At 42.9% G+C, this 16806-nt stretch overlaps 1 protein-coding gene across 1 annotated transcript in view; it reads right to left on the reverse strand.

Annotated features, from left to right (window-relative positions):
• The window catches only part of LOC309553540 (aldo-keto reductase family 1 member C15-like), a gene marked incomplete at its 5' end in the record, with an annotated part of 78396 nt that extends 64311 nt beyond the window's left edge, over positions 1 to 14085 (reverse strand). The window contains one exon of the mRNA XM_082254787.1: positions 14005 to 14085. Coding sequence (XP_082110913.1) covers positions 14005 to 14085 — 81 coding nt within the window. The remainder of the gene's footprint in view (positions 1 to 14004) is intronic.
• Between the last annotated feature and the right edge of the window lie 2721 nt (positions 14086 to 16806).

A 16806-nucleotide genomic window follows, 5' to 3' on the forward strand; every position in this document is an offset into this window, starting at 1 on the left:
ATCTGAAGTTGTTCTTATTCCATTTTATATATGTGTGTATTGCTCATCAATATATATTTTAATGCTTTTTAGCTGTTTTAATAACAATTGACCATCGCAAATTATGTCTAAATTGGGTGCTGAAATTACATGTAACGACACTGGAGGGAATCCAATAAAGCTGCTGCACCACGTTTCTGGCATTAATTGCCCTTGTTAATGTGTTGCGCCTAATTCAAAAAATATCTGCAACAATTTTGGTTCCGACTGTGATTCGTGCTCAACATTCAAGTAGTTCTAATTTGCTCCACTTCTACATTGCAACATCACAGTGGCTAAATGGTTAGCTTTTCCACCTAGCAGCACTAGGTTTGTCGGTTCAAATCACAACCACAGCACTACCTGCCTGGAGTTTGCATGATCTCCTTGTGCCTGTGTGGGTTTCCACCAGATACTCTGGTTTCTTCCCACACTCCAAAGACATGATAATATTTTAATTGGCTCCTGTCTCAATTGGCCCTACCTAGCCTGTTTAGAAAAGTGTAATACTTTGGATTATTATCTTAAATTTTGCTGTGCGCACTGTTTTGGATGCTAATCTTGAGTTCTTTGTGTTAGATGTTTCATCTGAAGTTGTTCTTATTCCATTTTATATATGTCTGTATTCCTCATCAATATATATTTTAATGCTTATTAGCTATTTTAATAACAAGTTGTGTACTTGAAGAGCCGCTGGCACATGTAGTCCCACAAGCCACGGCTCTCCAAACATTGCACCCTTGCCTATAAAAGTTTTCTATTGTAATTCCACCCCAGGCCTCTTGAAGGAGCCATTAGCTCCAGGCATGTAGCCTTGTTCTTCTCCAGTCATTTCAGCTCCTCCTAGTGCCATCACGTTCGCCCTGCATTCCACGCTGGTCAGCTCGGTCTTCCTGGTGCACACAGGGCATCAGTGCCCCATCTCCTCCGGCGTTCCAGACCACAGGTGGCTCCTGCAGGACTGAGCAAGTGGCGGATGTCCTCATATATAATATGCCTTCCTTTCTTTTGATCCTGTAAGTGTTTTCAATCTTGTGTACAAAAAAACTCATTGTTTTAATGCTGCATTTCGGTGGCACTTTTCTCCATTTTTCCCTTGTTACCTCTGCAGAGCCGGTTCATCTCTGAGGACAGCAGCCTTTAGTGCTTCACTATGCAACATATGTACATGGTTGTACTTACCGTTTTTCCCCAAACATAAGACCTACCCAGAAATTAAGACCTAGTTTAAAATGGTTGTAAAATACTATAATCCACTCTATTATAATATGATATCATATACAATGATGTTTTCTGTAATATAATTGTGCCAAATACCTTCATTACAGCACTGCTCGGTGCTCAGCTCACCTCCTTCTGCTCTCCTCCTCTTCTCCCGGCTGTGAGTGGAGGATCTCAGCCCCTCCCTCTGCAGTGCTCGGAGCAGGGAAGAGAGCTACGTCGGTTCACGTAAGTGCCCAGCAGCGTGGTACCAAGGGTATTTTGCACAATAATATTACAGAAACACACATTGTACATTACATAATACTGTAATAGAGTGGATTATAGGATTTTACAACCACTTTAACTGCTAATGACTCCTAAACTGACAGGTAGGGAGGGAGAGGGGGAGAGAAGACAGAGGGCACAGAAACTGGCAAATACACATTACATGATAAGATCTACCCTGAAAAAAGCCCTACTGTGCCTTTTATTGCCAAAATGAATATAAGACCCGGTCTTATTTTTTTTAGGGTCACGGTATATGGACTCTTAATGGACTTTAACAGCTCTGCATATAATACATCATATAGAGCTGTTCCCCTTGTGTATATATAGCCCTATTGTCAGCCCATTTTTGTTTGTTTTTATCTCACTCCTACATGTATTTTACTGCACTGATCCAGTGTATATTAACATTTTTAATATACACAAATTTTTAATTTGACATTTTATTTAAAAATAAAAGAGGAGTTTCAGGCTCCCCCAAAAAGATTAAAAGTCAGCAGTTACAAATACTGTAGCTGCTAACTTTTAGTTTAAGGACACTTACCTGTTCAGGGGTCCAGCGATGTCCTCATCTGAGCTAATTCTTCATAAGGGAAACAGGAAGTGTTACCTTGCAGCTTCACAGCCGGTCTCTTACTGAGCATGTGCGAACTGCGCTGCATCTTGTGAATGCTCCCATAGTCTTCTGGGACCTGTGATGTGTTCCATCTGGCTCAGATCATCATGGAAAAAGCAGGTACCTGCTCCCCCCCCCCCCAAAAAAAAGTGGCAAATGTGGAAGTGAAGTGGGGGGAGGATGCAAAAAAGCGGAATTTCCCCTTTTTGGTGGAGCTCCGCTTTAACTACTTCAATACATGGCACATTCACCCCCTTGCTGCCCAGGCCAATTCTCAGCTTTCAGCGCTGTCACATTTTGAATGACAATTGTGCGGTCATGCAGTGCTGTACGCAAATGAATTTTTTATCAGTAGAGCTTTCTTTTGGTGGTATTTAATCATCGCTGGGTTTTTTGATTTTTACTAAAAAAAAGAAAAAAGACATAAAACGTTGAAAAAAAAAAAGTTTTTCTGTCAGTAAATTTTGTAAATAAGTAATGTTTCTCCTTCACTGATGTGTGCTGATGAGGCGGCACTGATGGGCACTGATGAGGTGGCACTTATGGGCACTGATGAGGTGGCACTTATGGGCACTGATCAGGAGGCACTAATATGCCGCACTGATAGGTGGCACTGCTATGCGGCACTGATGAGCACTGATAGGTGGCACTAGAGAGAACTGATAGGCGGCACTGGGGGAGGGCACTGACAGATGACACCTATGGGCACTGACAGACGACACTGATAGGCACTGATGAGCAGGCAATGATGGGCACTGACTGGCATCACTGATGGGGCTTGATAGAGGTCACTGTGGGCAATGATTGATGTCACTGATGGGCATTGATTGGGCACTGTTTTGTGTTACTGATGGGCATTGATTGGGCACTGTTTGGGCACTTTTTGGGCACTATTGTAGTTTACTGTAATCAAGGCATTGATGATCAGTGCCCTGATTTCCTTTCCTGGACTTCCCTCTGAGGAGGAGCCGCTGATCGGCTCTCCTCTCCAAACGCTCTAACAGCACTTCCTCATTTACATTTGACTGGCTGTGATTGGACACAGCTGATCACATGGGTAAAGAGCGATGTCATTGGCTCTTTACCAAGATTGGGTCCGCGCCGTGTCCTAGGAACACGGCTCAACCACGATCGCCGCGCTGCACTCCCCCGCAGGCGCAGGAGACCGGCCGTTTTGGGGCGCCGTCAGATGACCTTGTGCCAGAATGAGAGCTGCTGTCCCCTCAAAATAAAGTGAAAATGTCCAAATTGGGCCCAAAGTGTCAATATTTTGTGTGGCCACCATTATTTTGCAGCACTGCCTTAATGCTCTTGGGCATGGAGTTAATTAGAGCTTCACAGTTTGCAACTCGACTCCTCCCCCCCGCCCCCTAATACTTACCTGAGCCTCATCTCGATCTAGCGATGTTACACGAGACCCAAGGCTGTCAGGGACTATCCCTTCTGATTGGCTGAGACAGTCAAAGTCAGTGAGCCAATGAGGAGAGAGAGGGGGCGGGGCCAAGTTGTGGCTCCATGTCTGAATGGACAGAAAGAGCAGCGGATCTGCTCAGCTCAGGTGCCTCCATAGCAAGCTGCTTGCGTTGGGGGGCCCTTGGCAGAAGGGAGGGGCCAGGAGCTTCGGCGAGGGACCTGAGAAAAGGAGGATCTGGGCTGCTCTGTGCAAAGCCACTGCACAGAGCAGGTAAGTATGACATGTTTGTTATTTTTAAACCAAATTTAAAAAAGATTTTAATATCACTTTAAGGTATTATCAACTTGATCCTTAAGTTTTTTTATTTATTTTTCTTAATTTCTAAGGTTTTTTTTTTAATACAGTAGCCTTTTGTGGGTTTGTTTTATCTATGGGGAACACAAAATGGGGATTTATATGTAGCACCCTCCTAGGTAGGTGCTAGTGAGAGAGTATAGTTTTTGTCTCTGTCTGCCTATCAGAAGAGCAGCAGGGAAATCTATATTGCTTTCTGCCTGCCAGAGAACAGGATCTGTGGGTTAGGTCTGCTCAATGTGTTCAGTTTGTGATTCATTAGGTCTGTATAGTGTTTTCCCACTGGTCCAATAGGGAGGCATGTTGGACAGTCGAAGGAAACCTGACCAATGAGTACACAGGCTTTGATACAGTCCCAGTAATTGGTAGAGACTGGCTGTGCATTATGGGATACTGTAAAAAAGCCAGGAGCACATGTGCTGCAGGGTCTTTGGCTGGTGAGCAGAGTTCTGGACGGAGGGTGGCGGCTGCCTCCACATCTGTAGCAGTGGCACGTAGTCACAGGCAGTTCACCTGGGGACCAGAGGAAAGGAACTGAACCCAGAGGTCCAGGAGAACTGACTGGAAGGGTAGAGAAACTGGAGACCCTTGAAAAACAGTATCATGAGTACAGGGGATCATGTCTAGGGGCCTGACCTGAGGGGGGCCACCCCGGTGTAGGATAGTGAGAGGACGGGTGTCAGTCTGTGGACTGAAAGGGGATACTAGGCAGGTATCCCAAAGATAATCTACCCAATTAAGTAGTCTGTACAGAGACTTAACCTAAATTCATCTAGTAGCAAGGTGAATCTGCAGGTGGGCTGCATCTTCAGACAGAAGTCCTCATCTTTTGTGAATAGTTCAATTTGGAGTATCCCACTCTTCCCTTCTTCCATCCCTTAAAATCAAACACCAAAACAACTACATACCCTTGGATTGATCATTGACTAAGCCAAGAAGTAAAGTAATCTGTGAATGCCAGTGTTGCTAACGGTAACCCAGGGGGACCCAAGAGTGTATTATCCAGCAGTCCTCAAGGGGGCAGTGCTACATATATAAAGTTTCTATGACTTTATAATACAAGTTTGCAATAAAATGTCCAATTACTTGAACAGTTAGATATATAATGATCATATGGAGTACCACTGATGTTCCATTTTTAAAAATGTTTTCTGGTTAAAGGTTCTTATTAAAGAATGTAGGTACAGAGCTTTAGCTCTTTGATGTATGTTTCTTATACCCCTAGAATGTTACCCTGAAAAATCTCCATATCAAGTATCTAGATGACAGCAAAAAATCTGACAGGGTCGCTGACCCTTCCAAAAGATCTATCTACAAATCCATTTTACCCCTAGTCATCTACATTTCAGTATTTTTTTTATAGAAAATTAAACGTAGGGTAAATGGCTTTACAGTATTAATTAGACCTGCACTAAAGGGTTCTCCCTGCCAAGAACTCCTTAATGGATTACATCACCCTGTGTCTGGAGCCTGACAGAAACTGGAATATTCCATAAACATTTACGATAAACTCATCCAGGTTCTCTTGGTTTCAATGTAATTATCTAAGTTCTGATAATAAGTTTGAAGATTTTACTGTTAACAGCCTTGATGACATTACAATGCCAATCAACAATTAAAAGGTTTCAGTGTGTGCCAGAAATCCTATCAAATTCATTTCCTCAGCCTTTGTTCACAGTGCCCTGCTGCACGGCCCACTCCTGGCCTCTGGATAGGGGTTCTCCTGACACCCCAATAGCAGGGCGCTGTGAATAAAGACTTAATGAGCGACTTAAAGAGAACGAGGAAAGCTGGTCAACACAGTCAGAGGAACTGGTAAGGAAGAGCAGCAGTGCTGCTTAAAAGGGAGTTGGGTGGCTCTGCATTTTCAGTTAATTGTTGATGTGGAAAAACCCCTGCTTGGTTAACTGATGTCTATGTGAGTTTTTTCCTTCTTCCTTTCCAATAAAAATGGGCTGCCACACCCTAAAATACCACTTAGACTTGCGCAACTCTACCTACCTACCACATACTGCTTATTCACCAAACACCACAACATATCATATGGTACTGTATTTATTTTGGGTTGTGATTTGGTGCTAGGTTATGGCAATAGCAAGAAATATACAGCTACATTTTACAGCCCAATTTGTCCTAAAAAAAAAAAAAAAAAACAAGGTATAATTCTTCTGGAGACACCAAGTAGTTGCAACCATATGCACAGTTATACTAACATACACTATATTACCAAAAGTTTTGGGAAGCATGCCTTTACACGCAAAAGAACTGTAATGGCATCCCAGTCTTAGTCCGTAGGGTTCAATATTGAATTGGCCCACCCTTTGCAGCTATAACAGCTTCAACTCTTCTGGGAAGGCTGTCCACAAGGTTTAGGAGTGTGTCTATGGGAATGTTTGACCATTCTTCCAGAAGCGCATTTGTGAGGCCAGGCACTGATATTGGACATGAAGGCCTGGCCTGCAATCTCCACTCGAATTCATCCCAAAGGTGTTCTATTGGGTTGAGGTCAGAACTCTGTTTAGGCCAGTAAAGTTCCTTCACCCCAAACTCGCTCATCCATGTCTTTATGGAGCTTGCTTAATTATGCCAAAATATTTATTTATTTATTTATTTAACATACTGTCACCAGTCAGTGTTCCTGGTCACTGCCACACTAGTTATATGATGATGCTGTACTACACTGGTGACAGTATGTAAAAAAAAAGAAAAACATTTGAAAAAAAACCATTTTTTTCTTCATTTTCCAAAAATTTGTAACAAAAAAATTACAGCTTTAAAAAAAAAAGTGCCATGCCTCTTACTTAATACTTTAGACTGTCTACTTCCCATAAAGGTAATTTGGGCAGTACTTGTACTGTCCTGGCATTTTCGGGTCTCAAGATATGAGATAGGTCGTCAGTAAATCAGGATTGATCGATTTTCAGATATATATAAAATAGTTTGTGGACTCTATAACTTTCTTACAGACTAAATAATAAACACTGATTTGGGTTATTTTCACCAAAAAAAGTAGCAGAATACAGTTTGGCCTAAATTCATGAAGAAAGATTATCAACCACTTTAAGGTCGGAAGGATTTGCCCCCTTAATGACCAGGCCACTTTTTTCAACTTGGCTTTAACTGACAATTGCGTGGTCATGCGACGCTGTACCCAAAACGAAATTTACGTTCTTTTTTTCCCACAAATAGAGCTTTCTTTTGGTGGTATTTGATCCCCGTGCAATTTTGATTTTTTGCTCTATAAACAAAAAAAGAGTGACAATTCCGAAAAAAAAAACAATATTTTTCACACTCTGCTATATGACATTCCCAAAAAAAAAAAAATTATAAATCTAAATTTTTTAACATTTTAGGCCATATTTTTTTCCTGCTACATATTTTTGGTAAAAAAAATGCAATAAGCGTATTTTGCGCAAAAGTTATTGCGTCTACTAACTACTTTTTACTAGTAATGGCGGCGATCTGCGATTTTTTTTGCCAGATTGCGACATTGCGGTGGACAGGTCGGACCCCTAAGAGAGAAAGGGGAGTTTCACTATAGCACATAGAACTGAACACACATAAACCAATAACTGGGATGTGCTGTTAAATATATCTGGAATAAAATGACTAAAATACACAAATGACTAAAATACACAGATGTAAAACAGTCTCATAATCAAATAAACTGTATGTGTAAAATTAGGTCATAAACCAGTATAACCAAAACTGGAAATAATATACAGTCCAGACAGATATATTGCAAAGATGATCCACCCAGCCAATGAAGCCTGTAGTAAAAGTGGTGAACAGTCCAAATATATACACTGCAGAGGTTATCTCCCCAGGTGATTAAGAAGATAACAAACAGCGTGAGGTCCCGACCACCATATACAGCCTCTTACCAGAAAGCGGTGGGATAAGTGCATTGAGTAGTTTAAGGGCTACTACAGCCTATCTCCCAAACGCAACTGCTCCAAGGATTTTCAAGCCACTTGAAGAGACCGGCACAGGCTCCCCTCGAGATCCCGACAGTGTATATCTCACACAGGGTGTCTCACATGGAGTGGGGGACAATAAGCAAATGGTACAAGCCCATAGTGTATTACCTCAATAACAGTTTATTAGCATAAAACAATAGGGTATGTACTCACCCACAAACGATAAAATGAACACATATGCGCTGTAGTGAACCGGAGGCTTTCGGCAATGGAACTTCCCAGTACCACCAAAAAGATGGCCGACCTCGGAGTTCCGGGTGTGACGTGGTGACGCTAAACTAGCTCCTCCCAACGCGTTTCGTCATTCCGATGTTGTCAAGGGGGCGCCAGGTCGGACCCCTGACTGACATTTTTGACACTTTTGGGGGGGGGGGGGGCCAGTGACAATACTACAGTAACCAGTGCTAAAAATATGCACTGTTACTGTAATAATGACACTGGCAGGGAAGGGGTTAACAGTATAGGTGATCAAGGGGTTAAATGTGTACCTAGGGGCATGTTTCTAACTGTGGGGGCGTTGCTTGTGGAATGACCATAGAGACCTGTAATCCTATATAGAAGGATCACAGGGGCTCTATGATCATTCCAGGGAGAAGAACGCTCAGCTGTGTTTACAACAGCTGACCGTTCTTCTCTCCCAGCGGGGAACGATCGCGGGTGCCAGGCGGCAATCGGAGCCGCCTGCCCGATGCATCGGCTTCCCCGCTGAGCATCGGGAGCCGGAGCGCACCGCCAGTGGCACGCGCTCACCCCCTAGCTGCCACCAGGCGACCGACGTAGATCTACTTTGGTTCACCTGGGAGAGCCACACTGCTGCAGTGAATATGCGGTAAGCGGTCGGCAAGTGGTTAATTCGCAAAATTTTATACCAGAAACAAAGAAAAACATGTTTTTTTGGCCTTTTTTTTTTCGTTTATTTAGCAAAAAAAAAAGGGATTAGATACCTCCAAAAGAAAGCTCTATTTGTGTGAAAAAGAAGAATGAAAATTTCCTATGGAGACAGTGCTGCATGGCCGTGCAATTGTCATTCAAAGTGCGACAGTGCTGAAAGCTGAAAATTACCATGGGCAGAAAAAAGTGCCCGGTATTGAATTGTTAATTTAGTAGACAAAAATATTTTAGTCAACAAAATCAAAACTATTTTAGATTTTAGTCAACTAAAATATAACTAAAGCTAAAACAATTCAGATGACTAAAATATGACTAAAACTAGAAACAGCATTTTAGTCAAAATGCTATGACTAAAACTACTGTAAATCTAAATTTGACGTAAAAATAAACACATCATCACAACGGCTAAATCTGTGTCTGTAGTGCATGTTCAAACCTTAATACTCCAGGAGTATATAATGAGTTTGGAAATTCTAGAGAAATGCTTAAATAATGCTTTACAGTTTAACTAAACCCATTAGATTTTAGTCAACTAACATGTACTGGAGATTTTAGTTGACTAAAATACGACTAAAACTAAAACAATTCAGATGACTAAAATTTCACGTTAAAAAATTACCGATGGTGCAGCAAAGCATTATAAAGCTGCCAGGGACGTGCAGTCAGGGGAGGCAGGTGAGGCAGAGTCTTACCTGCCATGAACATAAAAAAAAAACAATTGAGCTTCCAGGGTCATTGCTTGGATATCTGGGGTCACAGAGACCCCAAATTTGATGGTGTTGGGGGGGGGGGGGGGGGGTAGCTGAAAATTTGGGGCCTATGGTTCCGGAGATCCAGGTTTCATGCACAACCTGTCAGAAGCTACATACAGTGGGGCCAGTTTAAATACAAGATGGCACAAGCTGTTTGCAGCAGACTGAGGAGATGAGCTCACAGTGCCTCTGATCTCTTGTCAGAGGCACTGAGCTGAGTGGACAGCTTGCAGCCTTGGACCAATAGTAAAGCACCATTGGTCCAAGCTGTCCAATAAAAATTCTGCAGTGGAGGCTCTCCTCTCACTGCAGTGAGGGGGTGTGTATAAAAGTCAAATAATCCCTTCCAGCCTAGCCCTCTTAAAGCGGAGTTCCAGCCATATACTCACCTGTCCAACGGTCCAGCGATGCGGCCGCCGGAAGCCTCGATCCTCTCCCTCGGCGCCGGCATCACTGCTGTGGGCACCCGGCTGTTACAGTTTGGGGCTTCACAGCCGGGTACCCACTGCACATGCGCGAGTCGCGCTGCGCGCCGTGATTGGCCGGCAATCTTCTGGGACCTCTGACGTGTCCCAGAAGATTGCAGAGAGGGAGGGGAGAGGAGAACTTCCGCTCAGGGCGCCGCGGCGCTCCCAGAGCGGAAGTGGGAGCGGGTACCTGTCAAAACTAGGTACCCGCTCCCCCCCCCAAAAAATGACATGCCAAATGTGGCATGTCGGGGGGTCAGGACTCCCTAAAGCGGAAGTTCCACTTTTGGGTGGAACTCCGCTTTAACTACAAGGAAAAACATGGGTTTATGGGTATAAGATTTACCCATAATTCCATGTTTTTCTCACACAGTTAAGAGGGAGAATCTGCGAAGGAGCATAATATTTACCTGAATGCCCTGACAGTACTATTATGTTTGTCTAGTTGCAATCAGTTTTGTTTTTGTTGGCACCTAGATACACTGCAGGTTCTAATTACTGGATTTAACAGGCATGGGGCTAAGAAGCAAGCACAGCTTGCGATCTAAAGACACATTAACAAGACATTTTGTCACATATGTCACAAATCCACATACAAATCATCCTCCCATGGTTATACAAATTCGGAGGTTGTGCGAATCCCCTGTGACCGTTATAGAGAGATCATTGGGGGAGTCGGTTAGGCGATGGAGGTATCTCCTTCCATGGGGAGACTAAGCCGAACTTCATGGGGTCAAGCAGCATGTACCCACCAGAGAGGGAAGTATAAGGTTGCATTAAAAGCTATTAGACAAATGATATTTTGAAAACTGTAATGTGATTTGTCCATGGCTTTTTTTCTCAGTAAATAGGTGCAGAAACTCCCCCCTTCTGAGTCACCCCTGACTCTGCCCCATACCCACCTTTGAGCACAGTTCCTTGGTTCCACCCACTACCCACCTCCCGGTACCGCCCCTTTTACAGAATACAGAACCAAGTATTATTTTCTGCTACTAAGTAATTTGTATGGAATTTGTTAATGTTAACAAGAAGGATGGTAAAATACAACCCATGCTGTTAGCAAAAATAGACCCCACACTAGCAACAATAAACCTACCCCCAGCAACAAAGAACCCGCTGCAACAAAATACCACCCCAGCACCAACAGACCCCCTGCAGCAACAACAGATCTCCCAGCAGCCTGTATCTATAGACCCTCCAGCAGCCATCAACAACAGACCTCTCCCTCAACAGTAGATCCCTCCCAGCAACAACTGACCCCTACCCAAAAATAAATCCCCACTAGAGATAATAGATCACCCAGCAGCCAGCATCAATAGACCCCCCATCACACCCCAGAACTCCTTGTTATTACATATATTCATGTGCTGCAGGAGGTGCCGGAACTGCGTTCCCACACGTTGCCATTGAAAAAAAGCCCTGGATTTGTCTTTGTTTTTATGCTTGTGTTGTTGTATACTGTGACCTGAAATTGAACTGGCGATCTACTCCTATGTAAGGGTTAACTTGAAACTCAATAAAAACGTATTGTTAAAAAAAAAAAGAGGGAGAATCTGCTGCTGCTGAAAAGGTACTTTTTTAACCACTTGCTGACCGCCGTCAGTATATTTACTGCGGCAGTCAGCCGCTCCTGGGCAAACCGACGTAGTACTACGTCGCTTGCCCAGGAGCCTGTAGGGGGCGAGCGCGCGCCGCTGGAGGTGCGCTCCCGCCCCGCTCGTTCACAGACATCCCCGCGCGTGTGACTGGCGGCTCTGATGTCTGCCGGCCATTTGCGATCCCGCTCAGGAGAGGGAGAAAGGCAGACGGCTGATATGCTATGCTATGTAGGATCGTATGTCTCTGTTATGATCTAACAAGCCACGCCCCTTAACAGTTAGAATCACGCCCCTAGGGATACACTTAACCCACTGATCACCAATAAAGTTAACCCCTTCCCTGCCAGTGTCATTTTTACAGTAACAGTGCACATTTATAGCACTGATTACTGTAGTAATGTCACTGGTACCCCCAAAAGTGTCAAAAATGTCAGTCAAGGGTCCGATCTGTCCGCCACAATGTCGCAGTCCCGCAAAAAAAATCGCAGATTGCCGCCATTACTAGTTAAAAAAAACAATAAAAATTACATAAATTTTTCCCGTAGTTAGTAAACGCAATAACTTTTGCGCAAACTAATCAAAATACGCTTATTGCGATTTTTTTTTTACCAAAAATATGTAGCAGAAAACAAATTGGCCTAAAATGTTAAAAAATTTAGATTTTTACATTTTTTGGGGGAATATCATATAAAAAAAATGTGAAAAATATTGTTATTTTTTCAAAATTGTCGCTCTTTTTTTGCTTATAGCGCAAAAAATAAAAATCGCACAGGTGATCAAATACCACCAAAAGAAAGCTCTGTTCGTGGGGAAAAAACGACGTCAATTTAGTTTGGGTACAGCATCGCACAACTGTGCAATTGTCCGTTAAAGTCACGCAGTGCCGAATCGCAAAATAGTGCCTGGTCTTTGAGCAACCAAATCCTCCGGGGCTTAAGTGGTTAATCAAGCAAAATAATATGTTTTTATGCTATATGTTCTAACATAACAATTTATTATTTATCTATTTACTGTGAAATTACTGGTTTGAAGTTATAACTTAAAACTTCAGTAATTTGTCCGTTAAGCAACCTGCTTGAGTACAGTTTTTGAAATTATAGTAAATGAACTAAAAACCAATATATATTAACTATTTGTATATTACTTACTTATAGTAATTAACCACTTGCCACCCAGGCCAATTCTGACACTTCTCTCCTACATGTGACCTTAAATTGAACTGGTGACCTACTCATATGTAAGTGTTAACTTGAAACTCAATAAAAACTTATTGTTAAACAAAAAAAAAAAGAAGAGGGTGGATCTGCTGCTGCTGAAAAGGTACTTTTTAATCAAGCAAAATAATATGTTTTTATGCTATATGTTCTAACGTAACAATTTATTATTTATCTATTTACTGTGAAATTACTGGTTTGAAGTTATAACTTAAAACTTCAGTAATTTGTCCATTAAGCCACCAGCTTGAGTACAATTTTTGAAATTATAGTAAATTACCTTAAAAACAATATATATTAACTATTTGTATATTACTTACTTTTAGTAATTAACCACTTACCACCAAGGCAAATTCTGACACTTCTCTCCTACATGTAAAAATCATCATTTTTTTTTTCTAGAAAATTACTCAGAACCCCCAAACATTATATATATTTTTTTAGTTGGACTGTTTAACTGTTTTACCATTTGTTTTAAATTCTCCTGCATTTCACCTTTTAGTAAATAACCCTGAACACTTTATTGTTTACTTGTTTGTTACTGAATATCACTGTTATAATTCTCGCTTCAGAAAATAAAGAGACAGTTATTTTTTCTACAATCTTTATTGTCATCTTTGCTAGTAAAATTTTTTCCAGCATTTTTTAAAAAATTTTCAATGTTTTACCAGCAACAAAAAGCGTGACTGAAACACATCTTAAAGGGACAGCGTTTTTAAATATTTTTGTTAAACGAATATAACTAGTAAAACAGGTAAAACTGCAATCGCCTACATAATGAGAATCAAATACATAACTTGTGAATATGTAACCTGTGTGCATCTGGTTCTGATACTAACCAGTGCCTCACCAGCCACTGACCTCACCGCACGTCCCTGGAAGCCGCCCTTACAGTAAGAAATAACACTGAAAATTTCAGGCAGCATCCAATTGCATTTGGAGATCAAGGAGGATTTTTTTTTCTGTTAGAGCAAGTTGGATCACATTTTTCAAACAGTTCTTTATCAGCTGTAAGTTTGGGACTCTGATGATTTAGGATTTAAATTTATTTTTATCCTAAGTTTGGATTTAATGGTGCAAATAATTGCAGCAAAATGCACTATACCACATCTGGGATGGTCGAGCCCTGCACAGTCATGAAATGCTACACCCTCATTAAAGGGTAATTCATTGTATGATGAAACTTGAAAAGGCAGAAATTGTCTCCCTTACCGTTTCAGGGGCGTACGTCCCAAATCCAATAACCGGGATTTTGTTCCCATCGTTCAGGCTGATGTGTCGACTCACAGACATGTCGGTGCCTATGTTAGCTTCTAAACAGCCTCAGATTGCGCATCTGCAAAACATGGAATTTAACCCATCAATGACGGAGACAAAAAACGCAATTGCCTTTTTCATACAGAGGAGACAGTGTTGTGCTTCCAAAGATAAAATCTTAATGTGCTGAGCCACCTGTGCTTTTGCAGCCTCAGGTTATATGAGTTTATTACTACTTTCGTTCTAGTGTTTTTTATTTTCCATCCAAGAGACCTAAATGTACACGAGTAAAATCAGAATTTTCCTGCATTTTTACCTTTTTAATTTTTTTTTTATTTATAAAAACCCAAAGTTATTCCTCTGCCCCCAGGATTTTACTGTTTTTGGTCATCCATCCCAGCAGTGTTTCTTATGAAGGAGCAGTCCTTTTTTTTATAACCAAATCCCCTTTTTCTCTTTATGTAAACTGTGACTTTTAGCCTGGGTTCACACTATTGTGAACACAGACATCGCATGGCATCGCACAGTTTGTATGGCTGAGCTCGCATCCCATTCGCACAAAAATGCTGCAGGAACCTTTTTTGTTTACACAACTATGTGATCTGATTCCTGTCTGGATTAACAGTTCGCACTGTGATCAGCCAACCGATTTGGGGGTGTCATTAACTTTCTATTGACACCCGCAGCGGTTCGCAGAAGGCAGTGTGAACTGCTTGCGGGGGAGATGTGATTTTGGAAACCTGCGCTGGTTACCGCATGGCAGTAGTGTGAACCCAGGCTCAAGGCTTAGCTGCTCTTCGGCCGCTGTAATTATTCCACACTTCTGAGTGTGTAGAATACCTGCTCTCATTCCACATGCCAAAGGACATACAAGTCAGAGGGCCGGTGCTAGACTTTTTTACGCCCTAGGCAAGATCAGCTACTTGCGCCCCCCCAAAAAAAATAAATAAATAAAAAGGGAAGCGGTTAAAAACTGCTCTATGTCATATCCAGTGACCCTGATCTGATGGTTCCTCCATGTAATGCTGTCATACCCAGTGATCCCAATGATCCTCTATGTCACATCAGGGGTCCCTGATGTTCCTCCATGTCATACCCGGAGACCCTGATGTTTTTCCATGTCACACCTTTGGGACCCTGATGTTCCTCCATGTCACACCTGGGAACCCTGATGTTCCTCCATGTCACACCTGGGGACCCTGATGTTCCTCCATGTCACACCTGGGGACCTCAATCCCCAATGGCACACCCAGGGATCCAAATTCCTCATGGCACACCTGGTGACCCCAAACCCCTGTTACCCTTGTGACCCCTCACCCCCATGTCACACCTGGTGACTCCGATTCCCCATAGCATACCTGGTGACCGCAATTCTCTTTCATACCAGGGATACTCCATGTCACACCCAGGGACCCTGATTCCCTGTTCTGGGGACACTTACTAGGCAGTATGAAGAGAGTGGCCTGCACTCTGCCCTCCTTGACCATGATCCTGCTTATTCCTTCTCCCAGGACGCTCCTCTCCTGGACCACAGTGCTCACCACAGCTCCAACCGGCTCCTGGTAGAGGGAGAAGCAGCAGTCAGAGAGTTCCGCACCTCCTTCATCACCAGCATCCTCAGACCATTCCGTTGCCTCGACGCTTCTGCTCCAATAAAGGTGCCGCCCTCCAGTGCTGAGCTCCGGCTCAGGTTCAGCTCTCCTCCACTCCATGCTTAATACCAACCCAGGGAAATGAACAGCTGCCCACCAGCTCAGATTAGAGAGTCACTTCCCGCCGAGGGATTAGGCCGCTCAGCTCCAGACGAAGAGGATCATTATGCAGCTAGCACTCCAGTGGGGTCCTTTACTGCCCCTTGGGGCTCCCCCAACAATGGTGGAAAGCCAGGGCCTGGTAGTTCTGCAACTGCCCCAGACACCTGGCATCTTCCTCTGTCCCTTCTTCCTCCCCCACTGCCGCCCCTTTCCTCAGCTCACAAGGATCATTCATGATGGAGAGTGAGTGCTGACTCGTGGCTGCGCCCCTAGGTGGCAATGCACTCTAGGCGGCTGCCTAGTTTGCCTAGTGGAAGCACCGGCCCTGACAAGTCAGCAGGAGGAACCACAGCATGTGGGATGGGAGGGAAGGGGGGACAGGTATTTAACCCAGTGCCCAAGAGCAGCATAGGCTGGGGAATATATAAGTGCTAGTAAACTCAAGCATGACAAAATCTGCTAACAGGTAGAATTTTTATAACAGAAGAGACCCTAGAGGTCCCTGTCAGCAGTAAACCCGCACATGTGCTGCGGTGAAGTGACTCCCGCACAAGATTGACGTCACCACATCCCGACCATTTAAGCGGCCAAAGATTTTGACCCCTGAAGGAAGATCTGATTAACCACTTTAAGACCAGAAGGATTTGCCCCCTTCCTGACCAGGCCCTATTTTGCGATTCGGCACTGTGTTATTTTAACAGGCAATTGCACGGTCGTGCGATCCCGTACCCAAATAAAATTAATGTTCTTTTTTCCCCACAAATAGAGCTTTCTTTTGGTGGTATTTGATCACCTGTGCGATTTTTATTTTTTGCGCTATAAACAAAAAAGAGCGACAATTTTGAAAAAAAAAAACAATATTTTTCACATTCTGCTAAATGACATTCTCAAAGAAAATCAAAATTTTTTAACATTTTAGGCCAATTTGTTTTCTGCTACATATTTTTGGTAAAAAAAAAAAAATCACAATATGCGTATTTTGATTGGTTTGCGCAAAAGTTAT

Source organism: Pelophylax lessonae (genome assembly GCF_965119305.1).
Source record: "Pelophylax lessonae genome assembly, chromosome: 4".
NCBI lineage: Eukaryota > Metazoa > Chordata > Amphibia > Anura > Ranidae > Pelophylax > Pelophylax lessonae.